This window comes from Haliotis cracherodii, unplaced genomic scaffold (assembly GCF_022045235.1).
Source record: "Haliotis cracherodii isolate W230 unplaced genomic scaffold, xgHalCrac1.p SCAF_25, whole genome shotgun sequence".
NCBI classification, from domain to species: Eukaryota; Metazoa; Mollusca; class Gastropoda; order Lepetellida; family Haliotidae; genus Haliotis; species Haliotis cracherodii.
In genome coordinates this window covers 7704065-7722876 of record NW_027266281.1, presented here as the reverse complement: position 1 = coordinate 7722876, position 18812 = coordinate 7704065, and the positions used below count along the sequence as shown (strand labels likewise).

Genomic DNA, 18812 nt, shown 5'->3' with positions numbered 1-18812 from the left:
GAAAACAAACATCTTCGGTGTTATTACCGAACTATTCAAAGGGGCATCATCTACTGTGCCCGGTGTGTCAGGATCCCATGATTGTGGGTTAAATACCCTTTATTAATCTTGGTTTAGCAGCTTAATGTTAGTCAGTTTCAATAACAAGTTTTAGTGATGGCAAATTTCTTAATGCCATAAGTTCTCACTTCGAACTGAAAACCTTAACAAACACTTCACATGAGAGCAGTTCAATAGTTTCGATCGATTTGCACACTTGTTTGTTTCGCGAAATTAGCTTTCTCCTCTAAGACGTTCAATCAGAGTTATATTGATCTTTCAACAATGAAGCATGTGGTTGGCACAGGATGTGAGTGGTTTGCCCGACTGTATTCCGATCTCAATCAATTCTTAGTTACTTACTTTCGAGGTTGATGTCAAATAACTTCCCATTCATTTCAAAGTAATGACGCAGTTACAGTCAACCCTGTGGGCGTTGCTTTAGTTGAAAGCAAAGACAGTCAGATCACAAAGAAACAAAAATACCACTGAGGAAGTTCACAGGGCTTTACTTCACTGAGTACGGGTAGATGGATGGATATGTATCTGTTTTAAAATGTCTGTGTCAGCAACTGTAGTAGGGGGATCCAACTTTAGAGGTGAAGTATGAGATTCAACATTCATTACTGATACCTTTCCCTTACTTATTTCTTTTCTCAGAAAACAGGAAAATGCATTTGAGTCTTTTTACCGTAGTCCTTGTCCTGACTGGGGGAGGATTAGGTAGATGTGGCACTTGCTTCAACACAACTTCTGTTGTGGAGGTAGATGCGCATATGGAACGTTACATATTTAGGAAAGTAAGGTCACCGTCTCTCTATTCCTGTGCATCAGAATGTCTGATGTCTTCAGTCTGCATGTCCTTCAACTTTGAGACCAAGACCCGCATCTGTGAACTCAACAGCAACAGTAGTGACCTAGTGGCCGTCACAACGCGGCCAGGATCTCTTTACAGTGACATCAACCACTGGCCAAAGGTAGTTATATTATCAATCATTAAGTATTCCTATTTTTCGTTTGAGCTAAACATGTCAAAACTACAGTACAGGTCACTTTCTTTACATTCCTTACACACTGGTCTTGTATTTTCGAAAAATGAACTTGTTTATTGGTCTACAATAATTTTCACCATCAAATCCCTAAGGTCAACCGTACACCTTGTGGTCTGGACAAATAACACCAACTCTGGTGTTAATCCCGTTATCTATAGCCCGTTCATAAAATGTATTGTTTACTAATCATTTATTCTTGTATTTGTTCTCAGACTAGTTTTATGTGTAAACTGTTATAATAAGATCCGTGGAATCCGGGACTGGACGCCTCAGCAGAAAGCAAGCTTCCTGGAATCCTGGTATCGGATACCTAATTCTGGGTGTCTAAGTATCCGTTTTTAAAAAATGTCAAAAAATATTTGGGGGGGGGGGGGGGGGGGGTGCATTTTGTTCAATTAAGTGTGAAGCAAATAAAAAAACATTTGTAACTTACCAAGACAATTGAAGATTGCTGGAGGCATCAGGATGCAATTTTTCTTCATGCCTTGTTTCTAGTAAATAGTGTTAGCCTGGTCATATCAGATAGCTGTAGCTGTAGCTGTAATATTCTGTGTTATTTTAGTTGTAAACATACTCTAAAAGATGAAATCTCTGGTCCTGTACTTTTTGAGAAAATATTTTTCAATTTCATTTATATTTTTTTTTAGATGTTAAGTGTATTAAATGAATAAATATCAGTCCTGGTATGATGATATCCCTCAATTTCATCTTCATTTTCCCAGTTTGTTCTTGCCTAGTGGTTGAAGCATTCGATTAGCCACATTGGTATTGTTGGAATATTGCTAAAAGCGTCATGACACCATACTCACTCTGACAAAAAATTGAAAGTCATTGACTATGTGCTCACTTGGGCCATGGTGAGATTAAAAGTAGTTTTTACATCAAGTTTCATTGAAGTTCGAAACAGAAAATAATTGCCCCAAATAGGTGCATAAGACTAATGGCATCCACAGAAAACACCTTAATAAAGTACCAGTATATAAAAACACCAATATCATTTTCCTACTGAAATGGAACTAAACACATTGTTCAGTGAGCTGTATTTATTGTAGGAAAACATTAGTATATTTGATATATGTTCAGCACCTATGTTATGGCTGATCAATATTATATTTCGTTATGCTTATGAAACAAAACAAAGAATCATATTTATTGATTTTGTGAAATTTCATTGGTACAGTAACCAGAGGTGTTTGTAAGAATTTGCAGAAACAGACGCTTCGATGCCATTTTCTAAATAAACAATTTAGTCAATTTAGTCAATTCTGAGAAGAACGTCAAGGAAGAAGAATATCTAAAGTCAATTATGATTGTGTAGTAAACCACAAAAGTCATTCAGATTTGGGTAGTCAGCGTCAGTGTACACCACATAAACATAGTCACACTGATGTGGCATTAATTCCTTCAGACTTGATTAGTGTCGTCTTAAAACCACCAAAAGAATCACACTGATGTGGCATTATTCATTATCATCACTTTCTGAGGTGAATATGTTGGTTGATCTGGAAAGGATTAGTCATCATCTGGTGAGTCCTTTGTTTGACATATCTGAGCTGGATCTCCTTAAATGTAGCTGGTGTCACTGTGAAATCCAGGTACCTGGATAACAATCCAGGTAACAATTGATAACATATTGAGAAACGTGTTATTCAAAAATTAAAAAAGCACATATATTGCCAAAGGGTAAAAAGTTGTTTTGTCGAACAGTAAGGTAATGACAATTTATCAAGCAACTGATATTTAGCCATGATTACCAATCTTAGAACAAGTAAACAAGCCAAAGCAAACGGTAAAGTGTACAGAAAATACAATATGTTTTTGTGATCTTCAAAGACAATACCTGCAGTGGCACAAGGCTCACCTGAGTTTTTACTCAAATGTTTGCATTGCATCTATTAAAAAAAACAGAACTATTCAAAATTATCAAAACTTTCAAGCAACTAAGTCATGTAAGTGATCTCAAAATACTATATAATAAGTTAGCAAGTTAGTATAGATTCACACGGCTGTTAGCAATATTCCAGCAATTTTGCCGCGGGGACACCAGAAATGGGCTTCACACACAGTACCCGTGTGGGGAATAGAACCCGGGGCCTCGGTGAACACTTTACCCACAAGGCAACCCAACCATCCCAAATACAAAAGTGAGTAATATTAGGATTTTACACAACGGATATTTTCACCAAAATATCAAATCATTATACAACTGATTGAATTACTGATTAGAGGAGCAAAAACATTTCAATGTAGCAGCTGATTCAGGCTGTTTTGAATCGTTCTTTGCTTTAGTTGCAATGGGAGTCACATTGGAAATAATTATCTTACTTATTGTGGATATTTAATATCTACCATTAATTGGTAGGCCAAAATAAACACTGATAAGAAATTCACCTGTAAAGCACAACCTGAACCATCAACTAAAATCTAGAGAGTGTAATATTTTTGGGTGACCCTCCCTGTTTGTTCTGATCTAAATTCGGCAACTGGCAATATTCATGAATGAAATCGTCTTCATATTTTTAGCATTTATCCTATCATTTCTGAAAATGAATTGAATGAAGATTAATAATAACAAGAAAAACTGCCAAATATATTGGTCTGGCAAAGTGGTATCTTAATTAAAGTAGTTGTTTTCGGTTTTGGAACTTTTCAATGGTAATTGTAAATTTATGTGTATATTAAATTTTCCTATTCGAATACCCATCTCAATGTTATAAAGTTAAACGGTATTGGATCTATCGTCTGTTTCTAAGTACAGTGAAACCAAACTTTGACTCGCATGATTTACTGAATCATACCCCAAGTTCTTTATGCATTGTTATACATCTGCTAAGAGTGGTCAAAATCTTTGTCTGACACATAGTTTGCTGCGAGGGAGAATCCAATAAGTACAGTTGAGACATCAGGTTGTGTCCAGACAAACTGTCTGATAATGTCAAGGGCGGTCTTGGTAGCATCAAGGTATGTAGCTAATCCTAAATAATCATTAAACAGTGACATCATCTCTACAGAACACATGATGAAAGCCTGCCCCACCTTTGCACAGCAGATCATTAGCAAGATGAACTCAATGTCAATTCATTGTTGACTGGGGAATAACAGGGCAATAAGTGTCAGGTGGGTATGAGCACTTGTCTGTTAATTATCTAATTGAGTAGTGACGCTTAGTCAATTTCCAACCACACTGGTTGCTATTCTATTCATCAAGTCAGTTTATCATGTAACATGTTTCTGGGGCCCAGGAAATGTATCTTGCTGCATTATAGTTTTTTCTACTTCAACAGTTCTACTCATCAGATATGAAATAAGGACAGTTGTGATAAGCATTTCTCCCTACAAATGCATTTCACAATTAATATTCATCAACTGTTTACAAAACTATGAGTTGAGATAAATTGTACCTACATGTACTGTAGAAACTATCATGATGCAAATATACACATAAAAACACATGCACTGGCCAAACCAGTCCATCCATGTACACATATACCTCTACATACCGGCATATCGATCACACGTACAAACAATCATTAGAAAGACGGAATTGTACAACCATCTTTTACATACAATCACAAGTGAACATATTCTATAAAAGCATGGCTAATATCGGTTTAGCATTTCCATTTTCACTGAACCGAGGTCAAATCCTTTCATGACTCAGATTAGGTTATATTGATTTAAATTCACATAAAACTGATTCATGTCAAATGACCCATCTTGTGGCACCTTTTATAATAAAAAATACCACTCATTTCTTATTTGTGTGTCCTAATTATGCCATTATTAGAAATAATATGTATTATTGTACACATGGATATGACATAAAAACAGCTGTATATGGTTGAAAATTATGTACAGGAAAACATTGAAAAAATTCAATCTATAGATGCATTTATCTTAGCATCTGGTAGATTTTCTTTAATCAATATTGACTTCTACTTCAATTATCTACTTATAATCTGATGATTACATTATTGCTCAACTGATATTATTGAATTAGTATTTTATCGTAATTAATACTTATTTTGTATTTGAGCAGCATTTAGATAAACCATCGGCCTGTTTGCAAATCCAGTTCATTATGAAATAAATAAGTCTAATACACATGATGTGGAACATATTATTACGAAGAATGCAATAGTTACGACGCGAAAAGGAGTAATGTGTAGGATCCTCAAAATGGTATCCACAAGAGCATGTAGTAGAATCATGTTCGGGTTTGGTGTTCAACACTGCACTCAGCAATATTCCAGCTATATGACGGCGGTCTGTAAATAATCGACCAGACAATCCAGTGATTGAGATCATGAGCATCAATCCAAACAATTGGGATACGATGACATGCATCGACCCAGTCAGCGAGCCTGACCACCCGATCCTGTTAGTCGCCTTTTACGACAAGCATGGGTTGCTGAAGGTGATTTTCTGACAGAAATGTGGTAGCGAACAATACTGTTAGGATACTATGGATCATAGTAAGGAACGGCGGAGGAATAAGCATGGACATTGATGCCACAAGGGTGAGTCCGCTTTTGAATTATTACTGAATAAACGTAGCGGGTGAAAGTGGCTTGTATAAATGTTCCAGGACAGTTTCAAGTAGCCAAAATATTCGACGCTCAATATTTCATCCTGCTTTCTCGATTTTTTGTGTGAATGATACTAGGAGCCGCTATAGAATCTATCATAGCCACTAAACGGATACCTAACCCTAATGTTTGTTTGTTGGTATATTTGTTGTTTGATGCCGCACTCAGCAATAATCCAGCTTTATGACGGCGGTGTGTAAATAATAGAGCATGGACGACACAATCCACTGATTGACATCATGAGCATCGATCGACGCAAGTGGGAAATGATGACATGCATCAACCACGTCAGCGATCCCATTAGTCGCCTCTTACGACAAGCATAGCCATCTGTTATAGCAAGCATGGGTTGATGAAGACGTATTTACTCATAACACTAATGATCGTGATTAGTTCCCATTTATTGTCATTTTAGATACTTGAATTAAGAATAAAACGAAATAAAACACATTTTGAAAATAGTGCTTTCATAAACTTGCACTTGATTTTATATATAAGGCTATATTTAGCAAACAAATATTAGATAGATAAATATTTTATTCGGTATTTTAGGCTACATGGCCCATTGTTCAGTTGACATTTTCAGTTTCATTTGTTTAGTCAAGTGATATACATGATATATTAAAACTATCTGACAGAGAATATATGTTTTAACAATAAGTGTAATGAATGTATAACAGCAGAGTTGTTGGATTTTATAAGACTGATCATTAACATCTTGATTTTATGCCTAATGTTAAATATTGGAATATACTTTTCTCTGAGATGTTCATACTTATAACATACTAATAAAACATGAAATTCCTCCTCAATTTCTCCTTATTGGCAGGTTTTACAGATACCAATTTCAACGTCCCATTTTCATATCTACGTTTAAAATTTACACTGAAATTGTGTAACGACACTCTGAATTTACATAATGCCCTAACAAGCGAATTATCATGTAACATACTTATTTACTTCTCTGGTTCTATAGCAGACTTGATATCCTTGTAATGGCTGAGGAAACTAGAAGATACACTCTCATGCCAGTTTTGACAATACATATCCTGTAACCTTTGTTTAAAAGAGTATAAGAACAAATTTGTATCCCTACATCTTGGGATATCCACACAAAGGAATAGACACATGAAAATAATAAATATCTGATACTGGACAACCCAATTCGTTTTGCCTTTGTCGTCAAGAGCTTTCAGTAGTTTATAACATTGTTAAGGATATCTTTGCGGCTCCATCCATCGTAATTTAACCAATATTTTGTCATTCGAAGTTGACTTAATAATAAATAGGATGACTTATGGACAACGAATTTGAAAATGTTGGATTTTGTTGTCAGTGCTATCCTTGTGGATTAATCAACGATTAAGTATATTAAAAATGAACATTGATCGTTTAAGATCATTATAATTTTTATGCTGATCAAGTTGATGGCATAATTGAAAACCTAACTTGTCTCCTTCAATTAAAGTTCGTTAGGGCTATGTCAAGTTGATTACTTGTTGGATGGCTAATTTATCGAGAGTAAGAAGCTAGCAGCGATTTTGTTTGTAAAAAATTCTCTTCATCAGAATATGAGTCAAAAGCTTTTCTTTCTCCTCGTTCTTGTATGCTTTTTGTACGTGTACATCAGACTGAAACTCTTAATGAATTAATCACAAATCAGTATTTGGGACAGATTTTTGCCCTTTTTGAGAACTGACGTGTACATATGCTTGGTTAATTAATTGAATATATGATCGATTAAATTTTAAAAAATCTGGAAAAAGATGTAGCGGTGTAATCATTTCGATTAACAGAGTATGAAAACATTATAATATCATCAGCAAATAGTAGTAACATTAAATCTCTAACACAATAGTAATATCATACAAACGTTCCACGACTCCGTAAATATTCCAGCATTCATAATTTTATTAAATAATAATTTTAAATATGGTATCAGAATATTGCCTGATAACCTATAAAATTCAGCCGGTATTCCATCTTCGCCGGCAGGTTTACCAGCTTTCAAATGAATGAGAATTTACATAATTTAAAAACTGAGTTACGTAACAATCAAAGGGTTTTGCTTCCAAGTTATTAAATGCGGGGTTAAGTAGATCTTTAAAATAAGTGAACCAGATATCTGGTGACAAGGAGTAACGAGATGTATCTAGAGGTCCGCGTCTTTTGATGGTATGAAACTTGTTTCCACGGCAGAATGAAACCACCATGAAATTGATCATGTGACCCAATCACAAACAAATATTCAAAACTCTCAACATCACTGTGCAACAACATTTGGAGATGGTAAATCACTGAGGGAAAGACTTCCACTCGTATCCTCCCACCAAAAGATGTTCTGGCTGGCGACCAGTTATCTCTAGGTTTGTCAGCATCATATACTTGTCTGTGGGATTCATCAAAGTGGTAAACATCTAGGACCATGTTGCAACAATTCATTTTTATTGCTACAATCTTGATACATAATTCTGCAGAAACTGAAGTCCAGCTTGAGATCCCTGGTGGTTTGTGGTTTGTGGTTTGTTGTCTAACGCCGCACTGTATTCCAGCTATATGACGTCGGTCTGTAAATAATCGAGTCGAGACCCGACAGTCCAGTGATTAATATCAGGAGCATCGATCCACGCAATTGGGATTGATGACATGCACCAAACAAGTCAGCGAGCCTGACCACCCGATCACGTTAGTCGCCTTTTACGACAAGCATAGTCACCTTTTACGACAAGCATCGGTTGCTGAAGAACTATCCTAGCCCGGATCTTCACGGGTCTTTGAGATCCCTGGAAGGACCCCTCCAGATATCAGAGGTGATAGGCTGACAGTGATGAAGAGGGTCCTATTATTTCAATGGAGGCCGATCGAGAAGTTGCATGCCAAGTGGCACTGGGACACACTCACAAAGGCTAGTCTTGGTTGATGTGAGAAGACCAACCAATGCCAAGCCGGAGTGGGACCCTTCAAGGACATTCAAGAAATCCTTGTCTTGGGCCATGTGGTAAACACTTGAAAGGAATGAAGAATGGGACTTATTGTCTTTAAATGTGGATCCAAATGAGAAGGAAATGAGGCAATCATAAAATATTGTTTTCCATTATCACTAAAATGCCAATTTCTGGAGACGTTTGTGTAGTATTATGCAACTCTCAATGTCTTTTAGTAAAACTGTGTACAGTGACTGAGGAAGAGCTCACAGTAGCGCAATGAAATCTGGTACATGTGACCCTCAGAGTGGGTCATATTGTGTTTCAAACTTCATTGAAGCTGGTATGCCTCTACAATCCTAACATCATCTCACCAGGACCAAAGGCCCAAATGAACACACAGTCGATGACTTAATACTTTACTCAGAACAAACTGAAAGTCTGAACATGAAATTTAAGGATATGATCATACCTGTATTAGAACTGATGTTTGTTCATTAAACAGCTTAACATCTAAAAGCAAATATATATGAAATTGAAAAATTGTCTTCTCAAAAAGTCCATGACCAGAGATCTCAGCTTTAAGAGGATATTTACAACTGAAATAACACAGAATGTTGCTACAGCTATCTGACATGCCCAGGCTAACATTAATTACTAGAAACAAGACATTTAGAAAAAATGCATCTGGATACCTTCCGGATACCTTCAGCAATCTTCAAATTTCTTGGTTAGTTTCAATTATACTTTTAGGTGTTTCACACTTTATTGAACCAAGATATACCCCGAGCCCTCCTCCAAATTTTGATATTGGTTTGGAAACCTACACTTTTTTGCTGTGCAGGGATACTTTGAGGTGTCTGCCACCGGATACCACGGATCTGGTATCCGGCAAGGTATCTGCCACCGGATACCCGGATGTGTTTTGGATAAGTGTCCGGAGGTATCTGGAAGCGATCCGGAAAACAGAAACCACATTTTTTGTGCTGTGTGATGTTAAATTTTAATTCGCTCACTTACTCTAAGCATCTCTGGTAGAAGGTATTGGGTTTAATGACATGTGGGCTAGTTTAAGGAGTTTAAACTGAACCAATGAGCAAAACACGCTTGCCTGGTGTCATCACTGTATTACATTTGCATAATTGCCATTGCCGTTTATGCATAATAGGATCTATTTCGGCAGATAAACGAGGGTGATTATTCTCTGGCGTTGACGTTGACTTTAGCGTTTTGCATTCATACAAGATACCCACTTACAGTCCAACAGCTGTCTTATATAACGAAAAGACTATCCAGAGTCTCTTCAGAATTTGGCCTTATGTGGGACGTTGTCTGGATAAAAGCGAAACACCCCCTAACAGCCTCAGCTGGGAGATACTCGTTTTCAAACATTTGAGATTAGCTGATTAGACTGTGGTAAATATCTATCTGTATCATGAGTATTGGAAGCGCACTAAACACCATATGAATGTATTGTTTAAACATAGTCCCTCTTCACGTTTGCCAGATAACAGTTCCATATTCACAGCAGAAGCAAGCGTCATTTAAAACAAATGAGATTACCTGATTCGGCTGTGCTGAATATATATCTGAATCATGAGCACACTAAACACCACCAGAATGTGTTGTTTATAAATAGTCCCTCGCTGGCGCCTGTTCGGAGACAACTTGTCCTATGTCCAGATGCTATTCAGATCGACTCGGACGTGCATCATGTGTAACAGGTAAGTGTTTGACTGGTAAAAAAAGGCAATTCTATTGTACGTTATCATTTATTGAAATCATTTGGATGGACTAACATGATATGCCGTATGAGAAAGTGTTTGTCACGAATGACTTTTTCCACGACAAAGCGTCTGCCCGGGGATCGGTGTTTCGATCCCGGCTGGGTAACATCAAAAGATGTCAAAACCTGGTATTTGTTGTTTCCCTGTCTGGCGTTGGGCATTAAGGGGATAAAGCAAGGACTAGTCTGAGTGTGGCACACATTTTAAACGCCCGCACAGGCGCACGCGCAGTCGTTACGTAACCTAACCTAAGAACAATAACCGAGAAAAGAAATAGGATTTCAACGTATGTGTATGATTTCCGTACTGACAGTGACCTCTGAAATATATTAGTAGTTGAGCGTCCCCATTAATTTGTTGCATTCGGCAGTGTTCACCTCCAAGATCTCAATAATGACAGTTTGGTTAAACGTACATGTACTTACTGTGAGATTAAAATCAATCAATATGTTATATGATTGAGTTTTAATGTACAGAGTTTCAGGGTTGTGACGCACCACCTTCTGTTGCCAATGCTGAAATGCATTATGACGGAGTGTACGAAGGAGCAGTTGCAGAATATACTTGCAAGAACAACTTCATGATGTGCACGGATAGAAACAGCAGAGTCTGTCTGTTGACAGGAAATTGGAGTGGTTCTGTCGGCCCATGCGCAAAGTATAGTTGGGACAACCCGGTAAGATGGTTATGTGTTAAAATGAACGTTGAGTATGAAGGTATCATTAATAATTGTGACAGGATGGATAAGTGAGATGCACTCAATAATGTCGGCCAAATAAAACCGCTGTAAGATTTAAAAAAGTAACAACAATGACATGTAGTGTATGTGTCATGATACACTTAGATAGGCAATGACAGAACTAGCAGAACTGGTCTTTTGAACTTAATCCGATTCGGTGTGCTCATGTGTAAAATATAACGGTTCTTGTGACTGTCAAGAGAGGGAAGAAACAGTATGTGGAAGTAATTTTTTTTAATTTGAAGTTTACACGATATACGGCTTTTCCATTGGAAGAGAGATCGGTCACATGACCGTGAAATTGACGTTCATAAGTGTATGAACGACACAATTTGACGTTCATGCGTTTTTCAAGAGACCATGTTCTTGAAATGACGTAAACACTGAAGGACTACTTCCACATTCCTTGGGAAACGCCTGGGAATTTCCTTGCACGAATACATACAGAAGCGTTCTTTCTCATCATTTAGACTTAGTGTTTCAGTATACATTGAGCAACGTCAGAGAGTTTGACTGCATGATCGTTTACGAATATCCTCACTACGAACGAACCTTAGTGAAGAAAATGAAGAAATGCACATCCACACTATCGAAGCATCGACTCGTTCCGTGTCTAGGCTGACAGTGATAGTCAACAACAATCAATGAATTTAACACATCTTCAATCACATTTCAATGATCGACCAGTTGATCAATGATGACTAAAACATGTAACTGGCACAGGTTCAGTATCAACTTCCGAAATCTCTCCCGACACGTTTATTGTATCTGCAATTTTGACGTCTTATAGTAGTACTTGATGTAAATGTATTACGATGCGCTGTCATTGTGATTGACTTTCTGAGGTGGTTCATATCAGACATTTCTCATCTTTTGAGGTTATTATTTGAATACATTTGTTCTAAAGATATGTCACCTCTCGTTTTGAGGAACTTTTTTATTCCACGATACACCTGAAAGTTGTATGGCTGTCAGTGTAAACATGAAGTCACACGTACTAAATATTGTGTAAAGCTCTTTAGATCGTATGAGGTAAAAAATAATGATACAAAAATTATAAGAATTGACACTTTGTGTGAGTCGCAAGCTCTGACGTCCATACAGTTTGGCCTTCACTCTATAAAGGTTTATACTCCAATGAACTCACACAAAGTGATTGGATTTCGATTCGACATCCATCGCACAAAAGCAGAACTGGTCTTTGCAACTTGATCCGGTTCAGTCTGCCCTTGTGTAAAATTTAACGATTCTTGTGATCGTGCAAGAGAGGGAACGAAAAGTATGTGGAAATGAATGTGTAATGGGAATTCGATTCGACATCCATCGCACAAATGCATGTGTCAGAAACAACGAAGGCAATGGTACAATACATTTCATATCAAACTGAAAATATTTCGTTGGCAATGCAAATAAGTCCTCATGTGTTCCATAAGCAGCATATAAGAACATGAACATGAAGCTGCTGAGACAGAGACTTGTTAATTTACAATTAAAAACGTCAGATTTTTTTGTTCCGAAAATAAAATGTTTGATGCAATAAATAAACAGGAATGTTTTCCAAACATCCTGCAAGACGCTACAAAATTAAAAGCGAATTCAAACATGAAAAACGATACATGCATTTGTGTTATTGATACCGTTATGTATACTCCTGCTAAAAAACACCAGCTAAAAAAGTGTTTGTAAGTGTTTGCAAAGGGATACAGAAATCATCGAGCATGTAAAACATTTTTAGTACCCTTTCTTCACTTACATAGGTGAAGAACTTCAACATGGTCGTGCCTTGTGGGAATTATACGAGTTTCAAAGTGGCAATGAACATCACTCCAAAGACCATTACACGGTAAAGTTTAGATATTCGCATACATAATTATGGTAAAGAAGCGAGACCACTCAGTGAGTGAGTGAGTGAGTGAGTTAATATTTGACGTCACATGGGCAGTATCTCACCCATATTTGACCATTCAGAGAATGTTGTTACATGTATTTGGCTCCAGATTCCAGGTTAGAGGTATTCCCCAGCAACATATGATTGCGACGCAACTGTTCAAGTAGTCAGGCACGGTGACTTGATTGCTCATAAAATCAATCCCTGGATGGTCTGCCCCGGACTCCATTAGGGACAGGAGGCAGTCATACTGGTTGAATATGACAGACTGCGGTGTTACAAATCTTCCTGTAAACATTACTCTTAATGTAAACACTTTTGGTAGAACGTATTTATAGAATGATTTTGATGGTTTTTTTAAACATGCTAACATTTCCAACTGACGTATACGCCGTGGTATAACGGGAATGGAATACTGTTGAAAGCGGCGTTAAACCAAACCCATTCACTCACCCAACTGTCGTATACAGTCATATAAAACCCAAAACCATGAGAAAATAAAAGAATCCTTCTATACAAGGTCCAAGTATTATTTCGCATGTTATCGAAATGTAAAAGCATTTGTAAGCTCTTTTTGGGAGACGTCGTTCATGCATATGAAGAAGTTTAGACCAGTATTTAAAACATCTAATATTGGGCCACTAGCATTTGATATCGTATCTCATCATCTGTCCATCTTTTATCAGGACAGTTTTTCACAGTTGTCCCTGGTGGGATATACAGCAGATTGGTTTGTTAGAAAGTCTGTCAATGTTTACAATTTAATTGACTATAATAGTAACAATAAGTCCAATCCCTTCAGGAACTGAATCTCTTTGTTCCAAATACATATATTTTTTGTTAATTGAAAGCGAACTTTGAATGAGGATTCCAGATCGAAAGAGACACTGTACGACCACCATCGTGTTTTCAAAAATTCGTACCCGTTTTTTATTCGATCAGGAAACATTTTTCAGAGTTTACATCAACAATGTTTTCCCGATTTTTTAGAGTATCTATGGATTTTCGCGGAGGAGGAAATCTTCTGTATCATATTTCCTTCCGACTGGATCAAAACAAGCTAGTATTCAACTCACGCATCTCCGGTGTGTGGGGAACGCCGATTGCTCTATCGCCGGTCCCATTGGCAGTAGGTACCGAGTCTCTGGTGGAGATACGACTGGACCAAGGCATGTACATGGTATGTTGTTGTTTCCTCACACATCCTCTACTTGAGCTTTGACACGGTCACAAACAGGTATTAATTACTGCGTCTGGGTGGGCACCTGTCTGATCAACAGTAGTATATGACAGAATATGTTTCTGAAGCAGTGAAGGCAATTATCCTCTCTACACCATCCAAAATGTTCAGCAAATTTGTTGGTGTTCACGTGATAGGCGGAACTACAAATACAGCACACACTTAATTGTAACGGTCCAATACAATGTAGTAAATCATTGTCCTGTTGAGCAGCAGGTTTGTTGTCTTTGGTATCCCATAGACATAGGAGTGTGTGAAGTAGGTTTAGGCCTCTTGGAAGTGTATTTAAGGCATATCAGGGCACGTCCAAAAGGTTTACCACTTTGAAGAAATCTACCAGCAGGGGGATATGGTTGACAAGTGAAGAATAATAATGCGGACAAATTTGAGTTGCCAAAGCCATTGGACGTAACTTTACACAGCAACGATTCTCAATTATATTTTCTGCTTAATTTAAGAAATCAAAATATGTATTTAAGTCGTGTCAGGGCATGTCCACCTCACTGTGCCCAGGCTATTGCAACTCTCAAACGTTTACTACTTTGGAGAAACCAACCAAAGCCAGAATAAAAATCAGTCGGGGCATTTTAGGATTTCCCCCGTCATTGGACGTAACTTTACACAGCAACTATTCTCAATGATATTTTTTTTTTTCTGCCTAATTTAAGAATGCAAAATAAAAAAATATATACTATTTTCAGAAATATGTTTTTTAAATAATAATGAATAATGAATTTTAATATATATGTCATTCATTGGGAATAAAATATTATTAATAAATGAATGCGTTTGTTCTTAACTTTGAATGGGTATTATTTGAGTCACTTCAATCAGATGAGTGTGACTTTTCATTGTAAAATCAAGATCCAACTTTTTTCATTCTGTTTAACTTGCATCCTCCACTACGCATTGTATTTTATTTCCATTCTACTATGGTGACTATGCTTGTCGTAAAAGGCGACTAACGGGATCGGGTGGTCAGGCTCGTTGACTTGGTTGATGCATGTCATCGATCCCAATTGCGTGGATCAATGCTCATGATATCAATCACTGGAATGTCTGGTCCAGACTCGATTATTTACAGACCGCCGTCATATAGTTGGAATATTGCTGAGTGCGGTGTTAAACAACAAACCAACCAACCATTCTACTATGATGAATACCCTTGAACCATTTCGCCATGGTAGTCATGTTTCTTACATGAAGTCACCGTATAGCTCAGAATGTCTTTTGATAATAAGAGAAATGTGCTTAGATAGTTGTTAGCGTCTCCAATAGAAGATGTGGTTCCAATAGAACAGAATAGCCGTCTTTAAATATTCATGCGTGACCCTGAGGTCGAACTCCAAAACGAGGCTATCCCCGCAAGCCGTCAAAATGGCATCGTAGCATCGCTGTGTCCTCGAATGCGTTTCCGATGAAAGCTGCGATAAATCTATGAGTTTTCATTGTTGTTCCGGTCGATTTATCTTTGCGGAAACGATGACTGGCAGCCATCCGACATGTTAAAGGAAAGTTGTTCAACGTAAGTCATAATTTTCATTGATGTCCTTGCAAAACTGATGAGCGAATATCGCTTATCAACTATTGATTTTATGGCAGCTTATATGACGTTTCAGTACGAAATGCTTTTTCTGAATACAATGTTGATTTTTATTCTATTCACATATATTGTTCAAAGCGATATTAGCGTATAGGTGATCATAACTCCCATACCTTAAGTTATAGATAGACTTACGTCAGTCTTAGGTCTAAGATTGTTTTGTACAATGGCACCCGGGAGCTTATATTTATACTTATGTAAGTCATATGATGATTAAATATCAACTTTCAAACAAATACATTTATTCTGGTCAGAATATATACGTATTTCTAGATTGGAAATGGACTACACATAAAAAGCTAATATAAATGAATATACAAATAATGCATAAAACAGTTACAGTTGTTTTAATTTACACTTTCTTGGATTCTTGTTTACAATTTATATTTATACACAATTTGAAAATTAATTGGGGGACTTAAATGAATTGAATGTTTAATAATTCACGCCTAGATATTTTTCTTGTAAACAAGTACACCCCCGTGCAAAGCATACTGAAATCAGAAACAATCCCATCCTTATTTGCATTGACCGTGGCCACAACACAAAGCAATCCCCCACTGATCCTATAGGCCAGAACGTCATAGTGTAAGAATTTACATTTATCCACTATATTAATATGTGTACTAATAAATGTCATAAATCAAGTCAATTGTTTTTTAACTTTATTTATGAAACATATTATTAAATCGGAATTATTGTGTTCGTAGTGGGAGTAGAACCTGGTACCAGGAGGAGGTGTGATGAACATGAGGTTGAAGGGAATTATCATTCCACACAGAATGAGGGGTGTGAGGCAGAATTTGAAATAAATGAGATGCAGGTCCATGTTGAACAACTTGAGAGGGAGAACCATCTAAACAATAACCACCTGGCTCTTGAGAAGTTTGGAGTTTCAAGAACTAGAACTGTATTTCTTTACTAATTGTGATACCTTCAAGTAAAGTTTTTAATTTGATCAACCCAGTGCCAGAAAAATGTGTAACATGTATTATGTTTGTTCTGACATTGTTTCATTGGGTGGAAGACCCAGGACATTACTGTTGACTGCACTGAAATAAAAAATAAAATCCCATCGTCCTTTGTCCTCAACTCAAAAGTTTTATACACTTTACAAAACTAGCTGTCTACTCTGAGGCCTGATTGGTATAACCCCTCATAATACTGAGAACTTTGTATCATGTTTTTCTAACGGTGGTATGTCTGATGTTGAGATGACAAAGCTGTTAGGTATTTGGTATTTTTCTTGGTCTTGTTCAACCTGGTGATAGTGTTGGGGCAGACCAAGGCCTTACTGTATCCACTACTTTGCACACAAGAAATAGTCTCAATATCCCCCCTTTCCTATTTAACTGTGGTCAGTTTTCAGCTGAATAAATAGGTGAAATACAAACCATAACATCCTTGAGAGTCCATGTTGCAGAATTTTCAAAACTATCAATCAGCTGTGGACAGTTGGTTTCCCTTGCACACTCTTATAGAATTGTGCTAAAATTGCCTGTGAGAGATTTTTTATTTCACAATGTACATACATTGTATTTAAACTGATGTCTGATGGCACACAAACAGTTTGTTTCAGAAAAATCTGAAAATACATTGAAGTTGTGAAGAAATACATGCAGATGTCAATTGTATGAATGCAATTTAATAGCGTCTCCAATAGTTCTACTATTAAACACTTCAAACATTGTGCAGAGTAACTTTGACTTTTCTTAAAATAAGTTTTATATAATTTACATTAACAGGATAATCTGCATGGTCAGTTACCCATAATTATTGTTGTAGTTTAATGTCAATTCCATACCCATTGATTCAAATTAATTTGATTAATTGAACATGCATACGACATATTCATTTCATAGTCCTTACCTCTAAGTTATAAGGGATTTTATTCTTCCCCATTGATCGAGTCAGGACAGAGGAATCCATTGCACGATGTTGGAAATATAAAAATTACCACATACACACATTCAACTATGAAACAGAACTGAATTTAATGGAAGAATTGTGGATAATCGTGGATGATTATGGTTTTAACAAAAACATTTGCATTTATGATGGTTGCGTGACACAGTATAAACTAAATAATAATCGTATTTAATCAGATCAATAGACTACCGTAATACCAAAAAACACAAGAATTAAAATAAATCAAATATAGCGCTTACACACACTGAAAGGGCTGGTTATCAGTCATTATGGTTGTCTTAGCCCATTCATGTTACGCCCATCAAAATCAGTTCAAAACAATAGCATATGACATGAAAGGTATCGTGATCTGCCAAAGTGGTCATTGTTATTTTGTGTAAAGTCACAATATACCTACTTTTAATACTGTTGTAATACCATCTCTGTAATAATGGAACGGGGAACTCCCCGCACTCTTAGATTGACTTGGAACAAAATTATCGACGAAGCTGAACCAGACATGCGAGACGAGCGATAAATCCATCCAGGGTGTTTGCTCTGCCGCCATGCGAGAAAAAACTCGTTTTGGAGTTTGACCTTGGGGTCATGCATTAATAATAAAAGAGGCCTATGGATACGTAATTTCACTGGATAATCTAAGATGTTCCATTTGATTCATTGCAGCTAGCTGTAGATGGATCAAGCATAAACAACTTCACAGACAGATACCCGAATGAGATCCTAGAAAACGTCCATATCAGTGGTGACGCCAACGTCACAGCGGCGCATATCTCCATATGATGTTGTTGTCAGTATCAACTGACTCACGGTAACAAACCCTGCAAAAAGAAAAGATCCCACAGCTAAATACTGTTTCTGGACGTGCAAAGCTATGGGAACATAGTGCGCAGTCTGCGAAGTATCACATATTGTTTTTTTGTACAGGTATAACATCGTTATACAATGAGTGACATATGTTTCAATTCCAACTGAATGTGGTGATCACTAGGCTTGTGTAGTACTCTTTCTGGTTAAGTTGCGGT

At 37.0% G+C, this 18812-nt stretch overlaps 1 protein-coding gene across 1 annotated transcript; it reads left to right on the top strand.

Moving 5' to 3' along the window:
* The first annotated feature begins 710 nt into the window (after positions 1-710).
* LOC139472895 (uncharacterized) lies at positions 711-18570 on the top strand. The gene is made up of 6 exons (XM_071255359.1): positions 711-1016; positions 10244-10328; positions 10868-11067; positions 12888-12973; positions 14009-14198; positions 18454-18570. The coding sequence occupies exons 1-6, from the start codon at positions 711-713 to the stop codon at positions 18568-18570; spliced, it is 984 nt and encodes a 327-aa protein (XP_071111460.1).
* Positions 18571-18812: the final 242 nt, after the last annotated feature.